This window comes from Ammodytes marinus (genome assembly GCF_949987685.1).
Source record: "Ammodytes marinus genome assembly, chromosome: 14".
In the NCBI taxonomy this organism is placed as follows: domain Eukaryota; kingdom Metazoa; phylum Chordata; class Actinopteri; order Uranoscopiformes; family Ammodytidae; genus Ammodytes; species Ammodytes marinus.
The window spans coordinates 8,082,371-8,107,051 of NC_137218.1; the positions used below are offsets into that span (position 1 = coordinate 8,082,371).

The following is a 24,681-nucleotide window of genomic DNA, read 5'->3' on the forward strand; positions in this document are numbered from 1 at the left end:
AAGCCTAGTTCTGGACTAAATTGTACCTTCAATGGACAATCTCCATTCAAAATTCCATTTAGTCCAGGACTAGGCTTAATCCATGTCTGTGAAACTGGCCCAAAGTGTTCGAGTGCTTTAAAGCGGCTCCGCTGTCTTAGAGCAGTTCTACGAATACATCTGCTGTAGAGTCAGTTAAGATTTACTACACCTAAGATTTGTTAGGTTAACTGAAAAAAAAAAAAAAGGCAGATGGTGTTTGACGCCAGATACAAGCTACTGGACATCATTTTGTTTTATGTATGTATATCTAAGCCCCTTTGAGAAATGTGTTAATGAAAGTTAACTTTCTTTGACACAGACTGATGGCCTGTCAAACCAATCACGGCCGAGATTGAGTTACTAAGTGTGAGAAGCTATTTCTGGCACCGCTGGTTGCCCCTGAAGTCCCATTCATTTCCCCCAGTATAGTGCCCGTTAAGATGACTCGCGGCTGGAGCATTTCCAGCACTCGCATCTGCAGGAAAGTCTTCCCAGGTGAATCATCACGGCCAAAGATAACTAATTGCTTTATAAAAGATCTGGTTCTGTGATCAAAAGTTAAAGCCTGCGGTGATAAAAACTTTGTGCTTGGACTTAACTACAACTTTTACTATTAATGTTCTTCTGGGTGTGTGTTGGGTAGTTTTTCAAAGACAAAGTGTTCTGAATTTGCTAAAGCTCTGATTCACATGACTGACCGGCTTCTTCTCCATAGAAAAAGCAGTAGAGGCTCATGGTTATTGTAGTATTAGAGGCATTAGTAAGAACTGATCATTTAATGACGTATAATGTAATTAAAAAAAGGTATTTCCAAAAATACAAATTCTTTAGGTGAAAAATATTTTGCACTACTGTATATAAATGACTGGCGTAAAATATAACGAGTTGTTACATTATCGAAGAAAGTTATTACGTTATGCGGCCTGCGTTTTTGTTATACTGTATTATCGACAGGTTGTAAATTATCAGTTTCATTTACATAATGCGTTGTTGGTTCCCATTATCAGCTCTTACAGCATTAGTTATGCCAAATTGATGGACCAAACATGCTTTCTCCGAAACAAGATAAGACCTGATCTAAAATGATTTGTCATAATATGGACTGAAAGTCGGTCAGCGGAGGATTTTCTCAGGCATCTTTTGAACTAACACATCGGTTTTACAGTAACAATAATGGCTGATCCACAAAGTAAACAGGGTTGAAAGGAGACTAGCCAATGTTTTGGTTTCACATCGGTTCTTTAATAAAAATGAAACTTTAAACATGAGATGTTAATTACTTCAGAGGATGAGATAGGTTTTTTATCTCCCAGGGATGTAATACGTTTGTGCTAAAAACTTCTTTAAGTCCAGTGACCTTTGGCTGTGAGTGAAAGACACTTCTTCTAGATTCTGGTGAGTTTGGTTTCAGGAAAACAAAGATGGAGGCAGTGTGCATCTCTGTGACATCACATCTCTGTGACATCACATCCTGTGTACGGGGTTGATGCCCAGCATTTCAAAGCCTTTGGCCATGACGGCGGCGGTGGCTTCACACAGCAGCATCCTCCACATGTTGATCTTCACCACCTCACCTGGAGAGACACACAGAGGAGAAGAAATATTGAAGATGTTATGTCATAGAAAATACTGTGTTACAGTCCCCTACTGCTCAATAAATAAAGTATGGGTCCAGGAGTTGGTAACTTGTCAGTTCCAGGTTGACAAATACAAGCTTTTTACAGAGCTCTGGTGCACTCTGAAGTCAAATGTATTTATTTCTTCTAGTGGAAGATCATAAAATAGATCACACCAGCTGTCACTAATTAACATTTATTACACTGTGTCACAGGATGACAAGCCAAAATAAAAGTTGGCTGCTGCCCAAAACATAAGCCCTTTCTCTAGCTGATGCGTCACGTCAGTTTCAGGAGTCCCCATCTCTCATTCGTTCATATTATATATTAATTATTGAATTTTTGAACCAGGACGTTCAGCATTTGGATAAAAATTTATCAGATTGGACTCTGTAGCAGCAGATACTCAATTTTAAAGGGAATCACGATAAAGGACCAAAACTTTTATTAGGACGTCTCCGTTTGGGAAGGTAATTATTTTCAAAATGATTGAATTTACTAATCATATAAATAATTTGAGAATTACATTTTTTCCACAGTAAGTTTTTGCACTCTTTTTACAAAACAGTTAAAAGAATTATAAGTGGATTATTAGTGGGCCTGTGCACGTACTCAGATGGAAAAGAAATTGCCAGTGGTAACGGATAAGAGAGAAAAGACAAAGAGCAGGGGAGCACATGAGACAAACAAAAACAACCACAGACAAATTGAGCCGTCGAGGTGGATGGGCGATACGGGGGGAGAGACTGGGACACATCGGTCAGAGGTGAAGTGTGGAACGATACCAACAAACAACAATAAGGTCGGAGGGCGTGTTTAATGATGCTGTCATCCCATAGCGACGAGCTCCAATGCCACGGCAACACATTAAAATCAATGGAGCTGGACATCTGCAGCCACACGCAACATCCATGACCGCGCCGCCCGTCCACCCCGTCGGGCCAAATTGCCGCACGGAGCAGAAATCCAATGAAAATTAAGTGTGTAATGAGCAGCAGAGGGTGCATTAAACAGACAGGTCGTTAAATGGGCGTGAAACGTCGATTGGTCATTGACAGACAGCAAAATTAAGCTAGTAATTTTCACAAACAAGCCGACACGTCTAAGTGCACGGGACAGAGTGCCGCTGGTGTCAACCGGTAGCTGATGAGAAAGAGCATTTGAAAAGACAAAGGGAGGCCAAGCATTTTTAAATTTTCAACAGGTTTTTGCTTTTACAAACCTGCGATGAAATATTAGCTATAGGTACTTTTACCAGTAATCAATTATCTCAATGACATTTTCTTTGGGTTTTTTTCACATTACATTTATTAATTTGCCTATTCTTATTTTCGATATGGCTGTTGAAACCCACAATTTTCCAAAATACGACCACGGATATAATCTTAGTGGGAGTTCACGGCCCTTGTGGGAATGCTACCTGGTTTGCTGCGTGACAGCTTGATTAAACAAACTAATTTACAGAAGCCCCAAAAGATCTTAATTTATTTTTTAATCTAGTATACAGAACTCAGTGTTTGTGGGCTCTGTTGATCCATCTTGTGTGTAAAAGTTAATAAGAAAATTGTCCCACTTCAAGACAAAGCCTTATGAAACTACCGCGAGGCGTTCATTTCAGCTGATATTGAGCTTTAGTGTTGCATATTCCCAAATACATTTGCAAAGGAATTAGCACAAAACATGTGTGGCCAAAAGAATGCGGACAGAGGGGGCATTAACCTAATGAACTGAAATTGAGTAATGTATTCTGCTGTTTATTAACACACAGGCACACACACTTCATATCAGTCTGAACTGTATAACTTTTACCAAAGCAAAAATTACATAAAATAATAACCTCCAGCTGGGGGTTACTGCCACAGCGCTAACTGAAAATTAGCATAATTGAACAACTCTATAAGCCTAAAGAGTGAGCACTTCAGCGCTCTGCAGGGATAAAAGGGCTAACAGTGTTCACACGGCTTTTTAGTGGAAAACCTCTCAGACGGAAACTTGGCTGACTTCCATTGAGAAAAGAACATTGAAGAATGTATGAACTTTTTTTTACCCTGTTTGACATTGTGACTTCGATATTTTGATAACTTATCAGCATCAGTGGTTTTCAAACTAACACTTTGCTTTTGGTGGTGCTGTCTTATCAGAATTTGATGGAGGATTGATATCAGTCCAGTGTCAGTGCCACACTGGCACGCAGGGATGGTTGTGAAGACTGTTTCCCTTTCAATACCTTTCCTGTTACCTTCACCTGAGCCCAACCCTCCTCTAAGCGCAATGTAAAGTAGGACAAAATCCCATCCCTAATAAGTTTCCCATAAGTATTAAAAAAAAAAAGAAAACCCCGGGTAGTGTACCTGTCTGTCTGTCCTTCTCTATGCAGTAGCAGCTGTCGTAGAACTCTGTGAAGGTGGTGGCTAGCTCGTACAGGTAGTCGCAGAGCGTGTGGAGTAGAAGGTCGTCCAGGATCTTCTGTAGGATCTCAGGGAAGCGCAGGATGCACTTCCCAAGCTTCCACTCCTTCTCATGGTCCAGCAGAACCTCAGAGGTCTCAGCCGCTTTCCTCAGAGTGGCCTCGTCAATGTTGGCCAGGCGAGCTATGGACCTACAGCATTGTAAGGCAATTACATGGTTAATAAAGATGTGGCATATAAGTAAGTTATTCAACAGCTTATGACCTGCTTTCATAACAACAAGTGTTCCCATTGTAATTCAGCTCCACAGGACTTTTGATAGAGATTTTAATAATACGAGGTATTGATATGAAGTGATTCTGACTTGGTTGGTCTGACTTATTATTTGATCACAAGCATAACAGTGGTTTTGCCCACCTCTGCTGCAGACAACATGACACAGATATCAGTGAATAAATGTCATTAAGAATCATAAACATCCTTTACAATAAGGCTCAGCTATAACATCTTTAATATATTGTAATATTGTGTTGGTTACAAAGTTAAGTACCATGTCATTTCTTGATAATAAAGATGAAATACGTATACCTATTTTTTGAAATTAGGTTAGAAGAGGTTGTTGTGCTTTTTTTCAGTAAATATTTATAGTTATTACATTGAAAATTGAATGTGTGTTTTTGCAGGTAAATCTTAAAATTTGGAACGCTTGGAATAATGAATGAGGAGGACCATCAGTAATATATCTGTGTATATAAATGTCTGATGATGATTTTACTTGTGAATGTGGTTAAAAGGTATTTGAGACAAAACAAACCAACCAGAAAAACACACAACGCTGCAAGCACCGTTCTCTCTTCTTGCCAGAGTTATCAAAGAATTATCAGTGTGACAGGGAAAAAAATAAAAAAAAGAAGAGATGAAGATCAAAGCAGAGTTCTTCTACCCCGGGATCATTCCAGCATTTACCAACAGGAGTTTGTTCCTTTTGCACCAAAGAATAAATCACCGCGACTGTGACTCAGCCTGCCTTTCATGTCAGCACGTTTGTGATAGCACACAGCCGTCAGATCAAGAGAAAGTTGATCCGTCGCAGATTAAATAAAAAAAGAAAATACATATTTGAAGCAGATCAGCGAGCAACAACCGTGAATGCCTCCAGTCAAAGTTGATTTAAATTACTTGTTCGACAAATCCGCGCGTCTAAAATGCAAAGGTTTAATGCTTTTTCTGTGTTTCGTATCGTTGTAAATCAAATATCTTTGGGTTTTGAACTGTTTTTTTTTGAACCAACAAAATAAGTTCAGTCTTCAACACATGTAGTTTCAGGGATAAATGAATGATTTCTTCATATTCACTCTGGTTTGAATGAAACTGTTATTTGAACAGCTTTTTACACTCAACACAGGTAACTGAACTTTAACAACGTTTATAACATCTTCTCCGTTTTCTCTTTAATTAGTACCAAATCAGACACTTAAGCTTGCATTGTTGTTTTACCGTATTTCTTCCAAACATCAGTTACCTGGGGAAAATACTCATCGCAATATGAACTGAAATCATCACTTGCAGCCATAGTGTGAGTGTCTTGCAAAACGTATTGAGTGCAACCTGTCAGCAAGTTGTGGCTACAAGTGTCTGCTGTTCTCTTCTTCCTTTTTCCATTGAGATTCCCCAACTTCAACCCCCCCCCCCCCCTCTGTGAGGTCTGTCTGTGTTACTATCTTTTCCCTCTCTGTCTTCTCTGACACTGGAACACCCAGAGTGGGACCAGGCCAGCTGCTGCCACCAGTCACTGCTCTCTATTGAACTGAATGATGCAGGAACATGGAATCCTCTCAGGCGAGTCTGCTCAGTCATCCCCACTATCCCCCCCCCCCCCCCAACCAAGATCAATCTTTGCCGGGCACTTTGCCACCCAATGTCTAACACCTCCAGGGGAGAAGGCTGGAGTGGAAGGGGGATGGAGACGGTCACTCGATACATGGGATAAGGAGTGAGGAGAAATTGGTCTCGTCAACTGGAAATACCCCAAAGACTAATCCCTCGCCACGAGCTACAACAAGGGGCCAGCCAGGCCCATCTGATATCGGGTAATGAAAATATACTGGTGGGAGGTTCCTCCCAACAGGACAGAGTGGAGAAACGTGTCTGAGGAACTCAATTTAACTTTTCAATATAATTCTAAGGTCCCAGAGTGAGCAGTGGGACTTCGGTTTGAAACAGAGCGAGTGAATCATTTTACAGTGCTGCAGCAAGAATCTCTTCTTATCTGATTAATAGAACAACATACTGAACAGAGTATTTCTACTGCATCATCATATATGAACTACTAGTGTCACATATCAAAGGCAAAATTCAAATTTTCCTCACATCCTGGGAGTTCCGAGTTCCCAGTTGGAAATTTCAAATGTAACGCCCCCTTTGGTCCTATTTCCTACTTGGAAACAGGACAAATCACGCCAACCCCGACATCAACATTCAACATGGCTGCTCAGGGCATGAACAGTAAGTAAACACACCAAAACATTTGAAATCTAATGTGACCATTAAGAGTGAACCCTCACCTAATGCGGGTGAAGGCGTAGAGGAGGTAGGCTGCCGTGTTGCCTCGGTCGTCCAGCATCTTGTCAAAGGAGAAGACGTAGTCGTTGATGCGGTTGTGGGACAGATCGGCGTACTTGATGCAGCCAAAAGCCACAGACCTCTGGGCTTTGAGCAGCTCATCTGGGGTCAAGACCTGCAGAGAAGACAATTACCATCAACTTTCACTTTATAAAGCAGACATATTGAGTCAGGAGTCCACTATCTGCCCCATCACCATTTCCCTCCAAACATTCTTTAAAGGCATTAAATATTCTGATAACTCTTGTGGCTTTTATCAGCTTGTAATTACTGCAGGCAGTACTTCACCTTATGCTTCCAACAGTAAAAACCAGTGAGTTGAATTTAATCCAAATAATGAATCTAATTTACTAACCTCGGGCGAAGATTAAATTGACTTATTAAGTCGTAGCCTTCCCCTGAATCTATGTGTGACGTGTCCGATACCGCAGAGAAGAGTGGGAACAGATTGTGAGGGAGGGGATTATGCAGGACATTTTATGATAGTGATTCGATTGGAAAACAAAAAAGTTAGAATCAAGAAGAGATTTAGAGACTGGGGAAATGACCTGGCATGACAGGAATAAAAGGCAAAGGCAAAACAGCACCAAACATGACAGGAAAAGGCCGGGGCTAAGCTGCTCATTTTGCCATAACTGTTCGACTAAGCGTCCAATCATCACAAAACATGGTACTTATCTTCACAAAATGTGTGGCAGAGGTACACCAAAACATCTGAAGCCCAGTCAATAGGAGGCCCCACTAACGCCATGATAGAGGTTATCAACATGCAGAAGGCACATTAAAAATGTCCCTGATATTTTCTAGTTTTCATTATCAATTAATGGGGCTATCGATCAGTATTTCTCAATTAATAGTTTAATCATTAGTCTAAACCATTTCAGAACATCGTGTAAAAGAGCACATCACCAAATCCCTCACACGTTGGAACTCGATTATCAAAATAGTTGCCGATATATTTTCCGACATTCCGCTAATTGATTCATTGACAAATTGTCACTCCTCTAGTTAAAGCCCTGATGACCGGCCAATAGCAGGGAAGGGCAGTTCCTAACAGACACACAGGGACGGGGACTGAGAGGCCAGAATACGGTGTGAGACTACAGGACAGGGAACAACAACACAGAACATCACAAGTATAGAACCCAACACAAAAGAAGAACAGAGCTGGCTATAATACAACACGACTGGAGAACACCAGTCTTAGCAGCGGCAGTGTTAACGGTGCAGGCTGTGGTTCACAGGGGTTTGGGGGTTTTTGGTTTAATGAGGCTGGGTTAGCAGATGGTAGACGTGGGCACAGACCCAGACACGGAGCACAAGAGCCAGGCCAGAAGTGCCTTCAGAGGGGAACTGTGTTGGCACAACCTTCTCAGCATTACAAATCATAGCGGTTCAACTGGAAGTCACTGGCTGTTTACACTGCACCAAATGCTTCAGATAATACTTAACCGGGTCAGGTTGTGTTGTTTTCCCCTCATTTCTGTCCACATCCAAGTTTAATCTGGGATACAATAAAAAACCTTCAACATCAGTTGTTGCAAACACACACACTGATATTGACCAGAGAACAAGTGTGCCCTGTTAAAGGAGAGCAACAGCTAACAAAGGCCTTGGGATGGAGGAAGAAGGCTTGTTAACCGATGGTTTCTGGGTTGAAACTGGAACAATCTAGGGTCAAGGCAGGGGGGTGAAAATATAACACTTCCCATTCCTAAACAACTAACATTCACTGCTTTTAACGAGGCTGATTTGAGCTGCAAAAGGAGCCAGTGATGAGGGAACGTGTGTTGTTGTAGCAGGTGTTATTTGTGAGAGTGAGACATTCATCAAGTCGTCCATGGAATAGGAGAAAAAGCTACAGAGACCGTGATTGCGGTGAAATCTCAAACACTGGCAAAAAGTTTGTGACAGATCATTTCATGAGCTAAATGTCGGGGTAAAGAAACAACATTGGGCTCCATGGAATTTCATGCCGACGCAACAGAACCTTCAATTCAAGAAAGTACATTTAGATCTTAAGCGTATGCAAAGCACTTTCAGAGCCTTCTTTTTCTAACACTTTTTTTTTTCTCAGTCTCAGTAACACTGACGATTATTTAGTCGGCAAACTGCTTCGGCCCGGGCTGAACTCTTGATGAATACTTGATGAATTGCAATAAAATATGCTGCCAATGTCCTTGTTCCCCCGCACACTTGGGTGAACCGCCAATTTTCCATCTAGCGTCATCGTCCGGCGAAAAAAAATATATTTGTTATTTTTTTTTTTTTTAGAGGAATTATCAAATGCTAGCCCAATAAACTACAATAGGTGACGAGGGTTAATATTAACTGGTGGACACCATGCATTTTACATTTTTCACTTGTGAGCATTTCAGCATGCTAACTCATTATCAAGTTTCCGAATCAGATCAGAGTTAACACTTGAGCCAAAAACCCAGAAATCTGACATATGTGTGACTAAACCAGTGGGGCTGCAGACAGGAGGTTGGAGCTCACACACACACTATACAGACACATGATGAAAAGATGGAGGGAAGGAAGAAATAAATAGGAATAGAGAAAAAAAAGAGTGTGCGTTATACAGAGACGGCAAACAGTGGGGTCGTCCACAGGGCTCCGCAAATGAAGAGGAAAAATGTCTCCCGGCGTTGTTTAAAAATGTTCAGTCATAGTCGCCTTGGGATGTGATCAGAAAGATCCAGAGAGCCTGCGCCGAATGAACTAAAGGCTACAGTGGAGTGAGACGCTCATTACTAGAAAATAAACCTCGTCATTCATGGGTGGGCGCAGAGCAGAAATAATGAGCCGGTCTCCTTCTGAGTAAATGGCCGCTTATCAAAGTTTGACCATGGGAATCCAAAATGCTAATACAAAAAATTACTTTAATACGCGCTGCAATAATGTGCAATATTCTGATTAAAAAATTATTCCAGCGGACTGTAACCAAGAAAGGTTTCGACAAATTATCCTAAGCGGAAAAAATTAGAGACGTAAAGTAGACTTCTTACAGATGATTAAATCTGCTGTAAATCGGTCGGAAATTAAATGCTGGCATGAGGATTTTGTTTTTCTGTTTTCATTATTTATGTTCTAACAACTGAAATGTGCATAACGCTACGTGTGACTGACTCTTTAAATCGTGTCAATGGATAATTCTGACATTTTTGTTATCAAAGTGTGGATTTCCTTAATGCTGTTGCTATCCACAACCTAATACAATCTACACTGCATTCTTTATCCCAAGGTAAAATTGTTGTCTGTTGCAGTCAGACCCATTCTTAAGGGTCGGTTCACCCGAGCAGAACTCTTGCTGATAGATTTGGCTTTTATTTGTCCCATGTTTTATGCCTATGCAGTATAAATGAATGGAAATGTATGTGTGCTGCATGCAACATTGAGAAACACTGTCCCCGTTTGACAAATTAATCTTTCCTCAAGGTTCACGAGATACTTTATCTGCATCTCGCGGCCTTCATCAACAAAATAGAGTTTGTAGCTGTGATCACCTGTTTTCACTTGCCATAAAGCGAAGTCCCTCAGTGTTAGGTGTGGAAAATGCAGCAAAACGCAGATAGGTGGATCCTGAGTTGTGATTAATTTTGTCAAACGACTCTCAGTCGCAAGGTCAAGAATAAACTTTCATGCTCCATTGCTCCCGTTCCTCTGTGTCACAGCAGCTTTCACAGGGACTATTTCTTCATTACAAAGTTAGTCGTTCCAAAGAGGATACCCCAAGGAAAACTGTTTTTGGAAAGACATGCTGAATTCATGATATGGGGTGAGCATGACAAATTAAAGTCACCTCTATTGTTATGGGGCGGAGGCAAAAACCTTAGATACTACACTGTACAAATGAGAACTTAAAATTGCTAGCCTAAAAATTATTTTTCTGTAAATTATACAAATGATTTTGTTGTAAACTCAATCAAGATATGTCTGTATGAAAGAGAATACGTTGGCACAAACTCTTTCTTTTTTACAGTGTAGTATCTTTAAAATCTAGACATAAAACTCAAACCGTCTGCAGGGCTACAGGTAAGAAAATATGAACCAACCACTTAAACCAGCAATTCTCCCATGTCTGGTCTGTACTCCTACTCCTCCTCCACCATGTCTTTCCCCTTTATTAATGTCACCTTCCTTTTTTTAGTTTACGAGACAGTGGAGGGCAGCGTTCTTTATGATCCAAAATTCAAAAACCTCTTATGCCAGGATGGGGTTTCATATCCTCCAAACATCATCAAAATAATGAAGAAAGTAGAGAGGGAGATGGTCTCGCTCCTGTTTTAAATTTCCACTGTCAGGCACGGCCCTCGTTTCCTAAGAAATGATGACTCTCACCTTGTCTCTCTCCTTCTCCTTCAGTTTGTCCATGGACCTCTTCAGTCCTTCTTCTAGCAGGTCCATCAGCCTCACTGTGTCTCCGGATCGCGTCTTAAACTTCTTCCTGATTGGACAAGACAAGAAGAACAAGTTTAGAGAGATGGAACGGTTTATGGTACACTCTTTAAAAGGTGAAGTCAGCGATTCTGGAGAACGTTTGTTGTCAAAATCACTTTTTGACAAAATCCGTGAATATCTTCTCACGTTCTGCTACCTTTCCATATCGTGTGTGCGCTGGAGAAAAGGAAATCTTCTGTTAATACACAGCCTAGGCAATGTAAATGGGTATGTAAACAAAGGGGACCCACCATAGCCAGCAACATGCTCTAGGCCAGGCCAGATTTTTTTTTTCAGCGCACACACAGTACAGACAGGTAGCGGATTGTGAGGAGATGTTCACCGATTTGACAAAAAGTGATTCTGACAATAAGCATTCTCCAGAATCGCTGACCTCACCTTTAATTCAGCAGAACACACACACAGTAAATCTCCTGTGTGAATATACAATCTGGGAAAACTGGAAAAAAAAAAAAAAAAAAGTTCAAAGTGAGTTGGTCGGCCTGAAAAAGAGACGTCCCAACATCCCCAAACAGAACTTTCCTGCAGCTACTGAAGGTTAGACGTCCTGTCCACAATAATTACCAAGACAACAAACTATAAGATTACTTCTCACCTCGGGGTCATGCAATTTGTACAATCAAGCAAATCAGAGAGGAGCACCACCACAAAGCAGAACCTGAGCCAAAAAACACTTAATAACCCCCGCCCCCCCCCCCCCCCCCCACCCACACCTTCTTCTCTTCTCCTGTTTACATGCAGCTATTAAGAGCTCCCCCTGTGGCTGCGTTAAGCCCCTTATTGTCTGAATGAGCGATTATAAAAAAAAACACAGCGTGATAAATTTCTAATGGAGTTTGGAGGAGCCCAGTCATCGTGGGGCCAATTTACGCCCCCTCAGGTTACAGTGGGGCGTTTAGCAGCACTCCTCCTCCTCCGTGAAGCGTAAAGCCAACCTCCCTGCTCCCCGCTTGGCTCTTCTGCTCCGGACGATTGATTGGGACCAAACAACAGCGTGACAGATAAGTGTTCAAATTATAGAGCGTGCTTCACCTATCAGGCACACTGTAATTACTGCTTACTGTTAAAAGGGAAATAAATAATACACAACGCAGGAAAGATGGGTCTAGTACACACACACACAGACACTGACAGACACAGACACACACACACACACACACACACACACACACACACACACACACACACACACACACACACACACACACACACACACACACACACACACACACACACTGTGTAAGTACAAAACTGGGATTGGGAAGGGACTGGGAAGTTGAGGAGAAGGGCACAGCCAAGGAGAAGGTGAAGGTGAAGAAGTAGAATCAACCAGTTGTCCCCCATTTTAAATTCCCAAGTGTGAAATGCTGCAAAACGCTAATAAACCAATTTGCATTTCAAGCATATTATGAGACTGTATAATCTGTTTAACAGTGGTATTAAGATGGACGGCCAATTAATGTGGCCGGTTAATGGCACTTTGAGATAATTGGCACGGACTGATAACTGAGCTGACAAGGACGATCAAAAAAAAAAACTGATCATGTCTGTAGATACTGCGAGAAGCCTCTTCAGCGTGGCTGCTGTGGAGCAATGTTAGGGATTCTTTATTTTTTTAACCCAAATACTTCCCTGGTTTCAATTTTACACAGCTGGACAGAAATCCAGAAGTCCCTTGTGGAAATATATTACACAAACACAGCCAATGAATATATGTGGATGTTGGCAAGGCATCATGCTCAACTTTAAAGAAAAGATGCGTTGCAGCTGTCAGTCTTTCTTCAGGGTCGTGAGGAGTGTGCTGATTCAAATGTGAGAGTAAGAGACACGTCTTGGGGAAAAGCCTCTGGGACATTCATATCAAAACTCCACTAATCCGTGCACTGACAAAGCAGCATCCCCCAGAATTCATCAGTGGGGGTTCAGGGATCTTTTTGAAAATGTTTATTCCAAGCTCAGAGCAACTCTTAAACTTGCTTTGATGCTGTCCAACTTTTAATTACTGTTGTCCACCTATTGCGGGACGTGTGTGTTCCGTCCTGCTCCTCCCATGCTGAGTAATAGCAGCTTCACATCCTCAATGAACTGGAGTTCACACAGTGACTTTGCTGTTTTTTTGTTTTTTTTGTAGCAGCGGTGGTATATTGTCCTTTTTATTTGTCAATGCAGTCGTGTAGTAAAGTCCTGCTTTTATGTGTGACGATAAATGTAATAAAAGAAAATGAAGCAGTCGTGATAAAGCTAGAGTGAAGGACGTCCAGGTGATTATAGTGTGGTGGTGGTGGAGATGTCTCAGTGTAAACAGATACAACACTGTCAGAGTCGGGCTGGCTTTATTACGTACAGGACAATATGCTCAACAAAAAGGGCTGTCCGTCCTTAAATTAAACCAATTACGAACTTTTAAATATTTCTGAAACAGTCTAATTTGTCCTATCATGATCATAAATTACATGTTACAGCAAACAATCACAAATAACGCTATTTCTATATAATTTTCCTTAACGCCTTTGTCATGGGTACGCTAACCTAGGAACAGACAATTAGCATAGCTTAGCATAAAGACTTGAAGCACACGCTAACAGCCAGCTCGGCTTTGTCTAAATCTTTCAGAGATATTATTGAAGCATGTAAAACCTTGTTAGACACCGGCTTGTTTTTTACGCTATGGTTGATGTACAGATTAAACTAACGAGATCTAGACGTATTAACGTGGCTTTACAGGGGCTGGTAGGCGTGTCTTTTTACCTTAGGGCAAAGCCAGGCTTTCATAAAGGAATCCAGACCGAGTGATCCATTCTAAATGTATTCAGAGATTTGAATTTGCCCTGAGACGATTATATGGAATGAAAAAATGCTTTAGTCTCGTAATTGCATATTTTGCTCTAACCAGGATCCTTTATACAAATGATATGAGAAAGTCAATATACTCCTTCTATCATCACTGATGGAGACCATCCCTAAAATATTAAAGTGCCAATGATTTCTTGCATTTCTGGATACAGTAATCTCTTGAAGGTTCTGCATAAAAAATCCCTGGTGCTAAAATGTCCAACAAAAAAATCTTTATATGCATAGTTTTGCAGGGGCGTAACTGCCTTTCTATGTTATAATAATTGCAATTTTGAGGCAAGCACCTGAATTGGCTTTTTGTGATCACAGACAGGGTTCGACATAACGTATAGCCCGATGGCCCGGGGCCAGTAAAATCATATGCAGGGCAAGTTGATTGGCCAGTCACTGTCCCGCCCGGGCCAGTGACTGGCCAATCACAGTTCAGTATCTTTTTGTAGACTACATCATGGTTCATTGAAATGCGTGTTCTGAGTCGTAATGAAAGCAGTGTTTATTTAAGACTCAATATAATAAACCTAATATAAAATATATTTTTTAATGAAAGGCCAGTGGACAACCGATGCGTGGGCGTTTTGACAGGCACCGTTGGCAGAGCTGCCTACCGTCCGCCTGCGAGTCGACAAATCAATCGACTTGCTCTGCCCCCTTTCTTTCTTCCCACAGCAGAGGTTGAGGCGCAGAAAATGATAACTGCGCTTTTCCTTTATCTGCCGCCGTAATGTTACAATATTTGCATCCAAGCCCCAATGGTAATACAAATGAGAGGCGTTATTTAAACGCTGTGAATGCGTCTCCGGTGATTGTGTCGGTTGTAGACAGAAACGAACGGAGGGACTCCGCTCACTGTACAGTTCCTATAGTCGCGCAGTTTGGCACTGTGTTTTCAGGCTCGAGACATTCAATCAGATCGCGGAAGTCTTTCCCATTGAAATCGCTAACGGGGAGAATATCCCCGGTTATTATTTTAGCCACAAACCACAGTTCATCTGCGCGGCGGCTCACTCGCTGGCGAGATCACACGGTGAAACGCTGCTGTGATCGGACGAAGGCATTGTGTGTTTCTAAGGTGATTTAACGTCATAGTCTTAGACGAGCGTTTAATTTATGCTGCATATTTTGCACTGCATTGTTTTTTATCAATAGTTTGAAAAAATGGTCCCACACCGGACTCTTATATGTGAAGCTGACACTTCATGGAGAAGTGACACTGCTGCAGCGCGCTCACGACCAGACGTGAACTCACATACACGGTGAAATCTCCCATTAAAAAAACGGCATAACCCACTGATTTTCGGATTTCTATTCTATTTTTAAAGTCAACTTGAGCGAAAGTGGAAAACCGGTCATTCGGTCGACACATTCACATCCCTAATGCATATAGAGAAAGTAATAAAAACAGCCTACCACACCACAAAGAATGATCAGACCTTCATCTCTTATTTTTTTTTTATGTTTGAACATGACTTCTGCAGGTGAACTATTCATTAAACTGCCCAAATTCAAGAATAAAAACAACCTTCAAACTACTGGACTTTAAAATACTGGCCGACTCTTTCAACATACTTTCAGTTGTAGGCTTCTAATTCAATATGTTTGCCTGGTTTTATATTATGTGTATGAGCAATATCAACATTTCATATAATTAACTAAAAGAAAAATAACCAAATCTAAAGGGAATATCTATACTGTTACAGAATATATATTCCCTTTAGATCTGGTTATCTTTCTTTATTTTTCTAATACAGGTATTATAATTATTGACACTAAATTATGAAGAAAAAAAAAGTGTGTGCAGGGCCAGTGAAAATATACAAGGGGCCAGTAAAACTCGGATCCACTGGCCCGGCGGGCCAGTAGGAAAAAAAAGTTATGTTGAACCCTGACAGATATTTGTTGACAGATTACTGTTAACACTTCTTTGGCCTGACCACGTGAAAACTCTGTTCCCTTCATTCAGTTGTACTTCAAGTCTTTCAATCTTACATACATTTTACATCTTAGATGGGCAAAGACACATCAAGCTAGTTCTATGACAATGTTTTGCCATCAAAGAAATAAAAAATAATAATTGCAGTACTTTCACAGATGGGAAAAATGCCCTGTGTGTTTTAAACTCACTTGTCTTCCCCTAGCACCACCCCGAAGCCTGCATGCTCCACCCGGGTCACCTGGGGGTTGTACCAGCCAATCATCTGAGCCGCAGCAAACACCAACTGGAAGTGTGTGCCCTGAAAAGTGGAAAACGCATACACACACACACAACATTCAGTAAACCTATACCTTCAATGCCATGTTACTCTTTCCAAAGGAAGAGACTATTTAGCTACTTGTGTTGCCATTCTAGCTTTTGATAGTTCCCACTCAACACAGCTAAGACTAAAGAGATTGTCCCTAATTTGGCCAAAGTATCATGGCTAGAGTATTGAAAACATGTCCTAATGATGGAGATAGATGAAAAGCCTCACATGGTATACCGCCCAACCCTATGACTTCTTTAAGTTTTCTGCTTACAACTTGAGTAAGAAGCAGCAAATGATGATTTTAAGAGAGTTCGATTTAAGTGATGAATTGGAAGCAGAAGTCTGGATGTCGCATAAATGTGTAAATCTGAAGAGGTCTTACAGAAGGGCTATATAACTATTCTCTCACTAGATCAAAGAAATAATAAGTGTATACTTCTTCCTGCTCCTTTTCAGGCATATCACATCAATACAGATCATTTGTTTTCTTTTTTTTCTTTTTGTGAAGTCATTTTGTTTATTGTATTTTTATGCTTTTCATTTTGTTTTGTATTGTTTTTGATATGTCTGAAATAAAATAAAAAATTCAAATTCAAAGAAAATGTTTTTCTGAATATTTCATTTATTTTGAAAAAACACATAAATGTAGATTACGTTATATCCCTAAAACACTGTAAACAAGTTGTCCTTCACGCCATGCGACCACAGCCGAGGAATATTAAATGTAAGTAAATGTTCTCCTCCTTTGTCCTGAGCTGCAGGAGTTTTCTGCTCCTTGAACAGTGAAAACTTACAGGAGTGAAACAAATGGTCCCCCTGCTCCCCATTATATATTCTTAGTTTTTCCATGTAGGATTTTTTTTTGGTTCCAATTTTTTCCTCCAGCTTGTCTATTTGAACACAATCCCTATATCCTCCTTCTATGTCTCTCTCTCTCGGCCCACCTGTCCACTGTCTGTGACGTAGATGATGATGTCAGCTTTCTCGTCAAAGATTCTCTGGCGCAGAGCGGCGAGGTCCGACGTGTCGTAGGTGTAGCCGCCGTCAGACTTGACCACGGTGAGCGGGATGGACTGACCCGGAGCAAAGACTATCTTACGGCCCTCGTCCATCTCAACAAAACCTGGAGAGAGAGAGAGAGAGTGAGTGAGTGAGTGAGTGAGTGAGTGAGTGAGTGAGTGAGTGAGTGAGTGAGTGAGTGAGTGAGTGAGTGAGTGAGTGAGTGAGTGAGTGAGTGAGTGAGTGAGTGAGTGAGTGAGTGAGTAAGGGTGGAGGATAGACAGACAGACAGACAGACAGACAGACAGACAGACAGACAGACAGACAGACAGACAGACAGACAGACAGACAGACAGACAGACAGACAGACAGATAGATAGATAGATAGATAGATAGATAGATAGATAGATAGATAGATAGATAGATAGATAGATAGATAGATAGATAGATAGATAGATAGATAGATAGATAGATAGATAGACAGGTGGATCGATAGATGATGAGGGAACACAGGGGAAGGGGGGAGAAAGTGAGATAATAATAATAATAATAATAATAATAATAATAATAATAATAATAATAATAATAATAATAATAATAATAATAATAATAATAATAATAATAATAATAATAATATGGGTATGATTGGAGGGGGAAAAAGAAAAAGGATATTATGAGTGAAGTGTAGAGTGAATAGAGTGCAGAAACACAGGGAATTGAGGGTAAGAATGAAGAAAAGGAGACAACAGGTAGGGGCAGTTCATATTTGGAAGAGAACATTTACGAGACGTTATTGCCACCTGGTGGTCACCGATGGGAACAACTGGAAACAATGATGACGATTTCTTTATTCACTCAATTTGGTGGAAAAGTGCTTTAACTATTCTGTTGTTAACACCAGTACATAGAGAAATAACTGTATATTGTACAGGGGGCAAATAGAGCATAGGGATCATAGTGGAAATAAAATGAAACAGTTTCTCCGACAATGTCAAGAGAAAATTCCTCAGATTTTACACATCGGTGGCCAGCTTTGATCTACTGCACACACTGACCTTTCTCCTCAAACTCCTTGACCACCTTGGACATCAGGTTCTGGTAGAAGGACTCTCCTCTCTCGATGATCTGGATGTCCAGGCAGCTGTACACCTTCTGAAATTCTACATTTACCAGAAACAGAGAAAGAAAAATGCTTGAGGAGTTGCAAACTAGTTAAGTGGAGATAAAGTACACACACATTGCTTACAGACTTTACATAACTGTTAATTGCTGCGTGATACACAATAAGGTGTATTGTATTAGGATTTTTCTTTTCTTCAGTGAAAATTCCTGGCAACTAAATAAAATTTAAAAAATAGAATTTATGAGAAGCACCCTACCACTACGGGACACGTCACAGATGAGGTTCCAGGCCTTAATGAACTCGGGCTCTTTGCTCTGCAGTCTGACCACACACTGGTACGCTCGCTTCTTAAAGTCCTCCTCCTCGTCAAAGCGCTTCTTCGACTCCTGATGGAGGGAGAGAGAGAGGGGGAGGGAGAGAAATGACAAGAGGAGAGAAAGATATGAGAGTTCAGGCCGAAACAAGTATGGTGGTGGTGGGTGGTGTACGGACTGGAGTAAATGAGGTGTGGGAAGAAATGAGGGAAGACGACAGGAGAGGGAACACATAATGATCTGCATTTATATACATACAGTGGCTTCACACAGTATTCAGGCCCCTTCACTTCTGGCATACTTTATTGTGCTATAGACGTTATTCTAAATGGAAAATAATGTAACAATAAAGTGAAAGGGTCTGAATACTGTGTGAAGCCACTGCAAACAGTATTGTGACTTTGTAAAACTGACCTTGTAGAAGGCCTGCAGGTCACTAATGGGCGGGGAGACCGTTAAGAAGTTTGGGAATTTATCTTGCAGGTGGGCGATCAGCATGCCAAACTGGGTGCCCCAGTCTCCCACATGGTTCAACCTGAGAAATGGCATAAGAGGTGTCAAAAATAGAAAGAATACCAAGACTGAGTCAGAGATGTCCTACTGTGGCCACCGTACAGAGGACAAAACCTTTTGATTTAGGCAACGGCAGCATTTTTGTGGTAAAGAGATTTGTATTTCTTTTTTTGAAGAAGAGAAAATATGCCTCTCCATTTTGAATCCAAGCAACATTTAAGTTTGCTGCTGTGAAATGACCATCACAGATTAACTGGGATATTATACTGTGGCCGTAGATTCTTGTGAGCAGCGACTGAACTGACCTGAGAACGTCGTAGCCCAGAAACTCAAAGAGCCGACACATGCTGTCCCCGATGATGGTGGAGCGCAGGTGGCCCACGTGCATCTCTTTGGCAATGTTTGGAGAGGAGAAGTCTACCACCACCTGACCAAAACAGATACAACTTTAATAAGTAAACAACATAGAACAATAAATATAAACCTGTGAGACCTAAAGGCAAAATCCAACATTTTTCATTCTTAAACTTATATGTGTGACTAAGTCTTGCAGCTTAAAATGGGCACAGGAGCGTGACGAACCCTCTTCTTGGAGGCCAGCGGCGGAGGCTGCACTCCGTTGATCAGGAGGTTGCTCAACAGTTTGGACACAAAGCCCTTCTTCAGGTGGATGTTGATGAATCCTGAAGACACACAATACATCAGAGGGGACAATGAGACAGAATCACAGTATATACACTGGTGTGAGCAATTCACTTTATTCACGAAATGTATCAAAAGTTGAAATGTATGCACTATCATACACATTTAATATAAAATAAATTAAATTAAATATTTTTGAGGAATGATTTATAAAAGTCTGCATTTTCATTTCATTTTTTTCAGGTTTACATTTCCCAGATTGGTGTTTGCAATATTGTTCACTTAAGACAAATACAAATACAAAGGAGAGTCATTAAGATGCACTGTGCCTGCACTATCCCTGTGTGATGTTTTGCTGTACCTGGCCCTGCGATTTCAGTTTTCTGGACGAGTTCGTTGTCTGGAAGGTTCTGGATGATTTTCTCTGCGATTTCCCTCGGGTTGACTTTCATGCCCTTTGCCTTCAGCATCTGCAAAGTCACAGACAGTTCAGGTTTGGCTGAAAACGAAACTGATTCAAAAAGTAACAAAAAATCCCCCAAAATTGATTTTTTTTTTCACAGATGATAAAAACCAGCCAATGTCAGCAGTTGGCAACAAAAGAAGGAATAATTTAAAATCTGTGTCATCAGATGTCAAATCAGATCTCCAGAAAAAAAAAAACTCACCTGGGACATGCCCATGGCACTGTTGCACTGGTAGTCTCCAAACTTGGGCTGCTGGTTGGGAGAGACAGACAGAGGAGGGTTGTCCAGCTCGGGGTAGGCTGCCCGGATGGCCTCGCCGAAAACCTCCTGGAGCCTCTGGTTGATGTTCAACATGGCTTTACTGCAGTGAGGGGCTGAGTGAGTGCTGCTGTCTTCCTGCAGGCTCTGAAGACACACACAGCACATCAGCCTCACTAACATTAACATTAATATGATGAAGAGAATGCTATTCTGTACTAGCATGGCAGAAGTTAAAATTTGATTGACAATTATCCCTTGCACAACATTTGCATTAAAAGAATGTTGAATCAGATATAATTTTTTATTTTGCAACAACACATTTTTCTTGGATTTGAGCGAAATGTTTACATAACAAAACAATGTTTTGGTTGGTTTGGTTGTTCAATTTATTACTAATGTTCAATAAATTGTTCAGTCAGGACAAAAATGTCATAAAATCTGAACCAAACCACTGTATAGCATAATAAACAATTATACAATGAACTAGTCCAAATACTAATACAACTGATACAACTACAGGCTTGAGAGAAAAGTGAAACATTCTTAAGATATTCTGGTTTTGTGCTTCTTAGGCAGGTTTTCTCATACTTAATCATAGATAATCATAAATGTTCAGTGACTCACCACCAACTTCTGAAATACTAATACTAAACCAACTTATCAGCGGAAGCTTTGAATCATTTATTAATGGCTCTGAACTATTTTCAAAAGCGTTATCTTTAATGCCAAAGTGCAGCAGGGGGTGGAGTGTTACCCATCTCACCCTCTTTAAGATGTTGAGGCGGTAATTCAACTTGGTGTTTTCGTCCCGCAGCTCGTCCAGACGTGGGGAGGGAGTCTGGTTCTTTGGCTGTTTTAGACTCTCAATTTCTGCAGAGAGACTCTGGATCTCACGCTCCTGAAAAAAAACATTCGGAAAAAAATAAAAACACACATTTAATTCAATTGTAACAGTCTGCCTGTGGTAAAAAGTATGTTAAGCCATTTCAACACATAATCTTTCGTTTTAAATCATATGTCTTAAATCAGGAGTTTTCAAGGTGAGGATCAGGTGGAAAGAGAAGTTACTGAAGTTTGGCCCATTTATCGTTTGCTATTAACATGTCATTTATGATCATCAGAGGAAGAGTTTGACTGTTTCAGAAATATTTAAAAGTTCCTCTTAGCACCTTTAAGCACAGTACATCAAAACCCTTTATAGATCTTGATGCCCTCAATTGGCAACACAAATCCCACTTCTACTCCGGGTCACCTACAATGATATGATACACATCATTTTAGATCCATTGTGACTTTCTGATGACTTCATCACAAATACACATCAATAAATCTGAGACAATATAGAATCTCCATAAAGCAGAACTTACCTGAGGATCAACAGGTTTTTACGTTGTCCTCAGTATCACAGTATTCCAGTGATAGTTGTCTGTGTCCTTCCACGGGCACAATGTAAAAAGTCCATTACCATCTACCTTTCTCTTTCGCTTTTCGTCTGAGCCGCCACCCACAATGTCTGACTTCAAGCCAATAAAAAAAAATACTACTTAATGTTGTTTCTTATCAGACATTCAATAAAGTAAATCACTGATTTTATAGCAGCTGTAATTGAACTCTGTGCCACACTAAAACCAGACTGCGAGACAATAAAATGTGCATTAATTAACTTTATCCTTGAGATTCTCTAGGAGCAGCTCTCACTCTGACCAACCACTATTGTCAATGTTTCTTAAATCAGTCAATGACAATTATAAAATATATAATGAGTCATTTTAACTGCAATTTTCTAATTATTCAGAAAACAGACACTGTCACAAACATCTTAAACATATTATTTTGTTTGAGCAGATGGTATTTTCCCCAGCTTCTATCAATCTGTATTTGATAATCAATAACATATAACCTTTAAAGTTGGGTAAACTGGTTGGAGGTATAGTACTACTGCGCCCTACTACAAATAACTCTGATTACAAGTTAGGCCACAGCTTTGAGTCAATAGAAAAATACTACACCATGACATTCAAAAAAAAAATCAGACTCAATAAAGTAAATAATTGCTTTTATAGCAGCTCTTATTGTACCCGAACAAAACGGGAAAGAATACAATGTTCATTTATTAACTTTGTGACTATGACAAAGAGGTGTGTCAATGTTTCACTCAAGAAACGGGCAGTAATTTAATGACGAGCATAAAATAAAAGTTATTCTTAACTGCAATTCTATAATTATTCAGTAAACAAACTGACACAAATGTCTCTATTTAATTTGGAGAGAACTTTTTAATAGACTTTATTTTAGTGCAGCTTGTCAGCTCAGTCTGTATTGGCATCTTTAAAATGTAGCCTATGAGGCTGCGTACATTGGGTTGAGATGTATTAATTAACCCACTACTTCGCCTCTGCCAGTAGGGACTGATAACAAATTAGGGCACAGGGAGATTGATAGAACTTCAAGTTGAGTGAAAATGAAACTAAAAGCTGCCTGAAAATCAATACATGATGTTCAAACAAACTCTCTAATTAAAGACAGAGCCGAGAGGGTCCATGAAATGCATGTGTACATTTCACTCTCACAAGAAATAAGGGCGTGTGGAATTTACTTTAGAGAAGGGACCAATCTGATTCTGATCCAATATAGACGTCACAGACCAACAAACACATTCATATTCCAGATGCTACTGAGGTTAACCCAGCACCTTGCCTGCCTCCCTTTTCACCACATTTTCTTGGATCAATTATGCTTTTTAAAGTCGCTGTTGCATTAAATCATATAGCTCGACTTGATTTCTCCGGTCTAGATTTAAGAAGCAGCCATTGGTCTACTTCAAATCTTGAAAAATTGTATTGATCAATTGTCATGTATTTAATTTATTTCAGGTCATTTACAATAACTAAAATGACAGTAATAATGACAATGTGTCACTTGAATGTTGCCTTGTGACCATATTGGATCATGCCATGGCCATTTTTATTTCGATTTTAATTCGAAAGGCATTTGAAAAAAAGATGCTACAAATAATTTCGATTTAAAAAAATTGCAACATCATAAAAAAATCATTGATAAAACTCTTCTCCTCGAGACTAAGCATTTTAAGGACTTTTAAAAGATTGATTTAAGTCATTTTACTACCAGTTAAGGCCTTAGTAATACCTAAATAAACGACTAAACCAGCCTCTTTCTTGCATAGTACACACAGAACACACCACTAGAGGGCCCCAAACAACACTTACATAGTTGTGACACATCTGCAGTCAAAGCCTATAACCTTGTGTTTGCATTTATTTTATAGCCAAAGCTGCATGTGTTGTAATATTTAAAGGACATCATTTAATGTTTGTTATTATTGACTTAGCCTATCTAAAGCTTCTTTCGAAAACGTAAGTACAAACTGTTCTCAATGGAGGATTTTACTCCCATGAAACTCCATTTAATTATCTTCTAATTAAATATTTCCTTGTTTACCAATAGAGAAGCAGACCTATAACATCATCTAGTAAATTCGGCGCTAAAATAAGACATCAGATAACACACACAATGATTTGTATCAATGAAATCACAACCAGCAACACACTTGACAATGTTGACATGGGCTGTCACTGACATGAAAGTAAAAAAAACAAAGATAATAGTTCACATTTTACACTACAATAAGTAGCCGAATGTGAGATTATTGACCACTCACTCGGCAAAGAGAGTTTATTTTGTTGAGTCATGTCGTTAATTTCAGTGCGACGCATACATACATTACATTGATCACTTATTAGATGGAGGGTTGGGGTTATTTGGTGCTACGTTGGCTTCTCGCGCACGCACGTTTAGCCTGATAATTACGACTATCCACATTCACCCCCAAACAGGCAGTTTACCTGCTGTAGCAGCCTGGCAGTGTACTCGGTTAAAGGGTCTCCCATCTTTCTGGAACTCAAGAGTCGGCTGGATGATGAATCTCGTGGCTGATGAAACAAACTACGAAAGGAAGAAATTCACAACTTTCCAGTTCACTTCCGGTATCACTTTCTTCTTATTCGTTGTGTTTAGAGGCCATCATAAAAGGCAAATACCGCCACCTAGCGACTGTATCAGAACAGTGTAAAAATGTATTATTCATGGTAAATACTTATACTGTCTTCTATGGTTA

The 24,681-nt window shown here is 40.2% G+C and overlaps 1 protein-coding gene across 1 annotated transcript; it reads right to left on the bottom strand.

Annotated features, from left to right (window-relative positions):
- Nucleotides 1-1,247: 1,247 nt before the first annotated feature.
- rars1 (arginyl-tRNA synthetase 1) lies at nucleotides 1,248-24,550 on the bottom strand. The gene is made up of 15 exons (XM_080041432.1): nucleotides 24,410-24,550; nucleotides 21,310-21,444; nucleotides 20,487-20,690; nucleotides 20,180-20,288; nucleotides 19,759-19,859; nucleotides 19,482-19,603; nucleotides 19,078-19,198; nucleotides 18,606-18,735; nucleotides 18,282-18,386; nucleotides 17,172-17,350; nucleotides 16,106-16,215; nucleotides 11,012-11,117; nucleotides 6,610-6,782; nucleotides 3,989-4,236; nucleotides 1,248-1,595 (listed from the first exon to the last, which is right to left on the bottom strand). Exons 1-15 carry the CDS (start codon nucleotides 24,452-24,454, stop codon nucleotides 1,486-1,488), a joined length of 1,998 nt encoding a protein of 665 aa, XP_079897558.1. The 5' UTR covers nucleotides 24,455-24,550; the 3' UTR covers nucleotides 1,248-1,485.
- Between the last annotated feature and the right edge of the window lie 131 nt (nucleotides 24,551-24,681).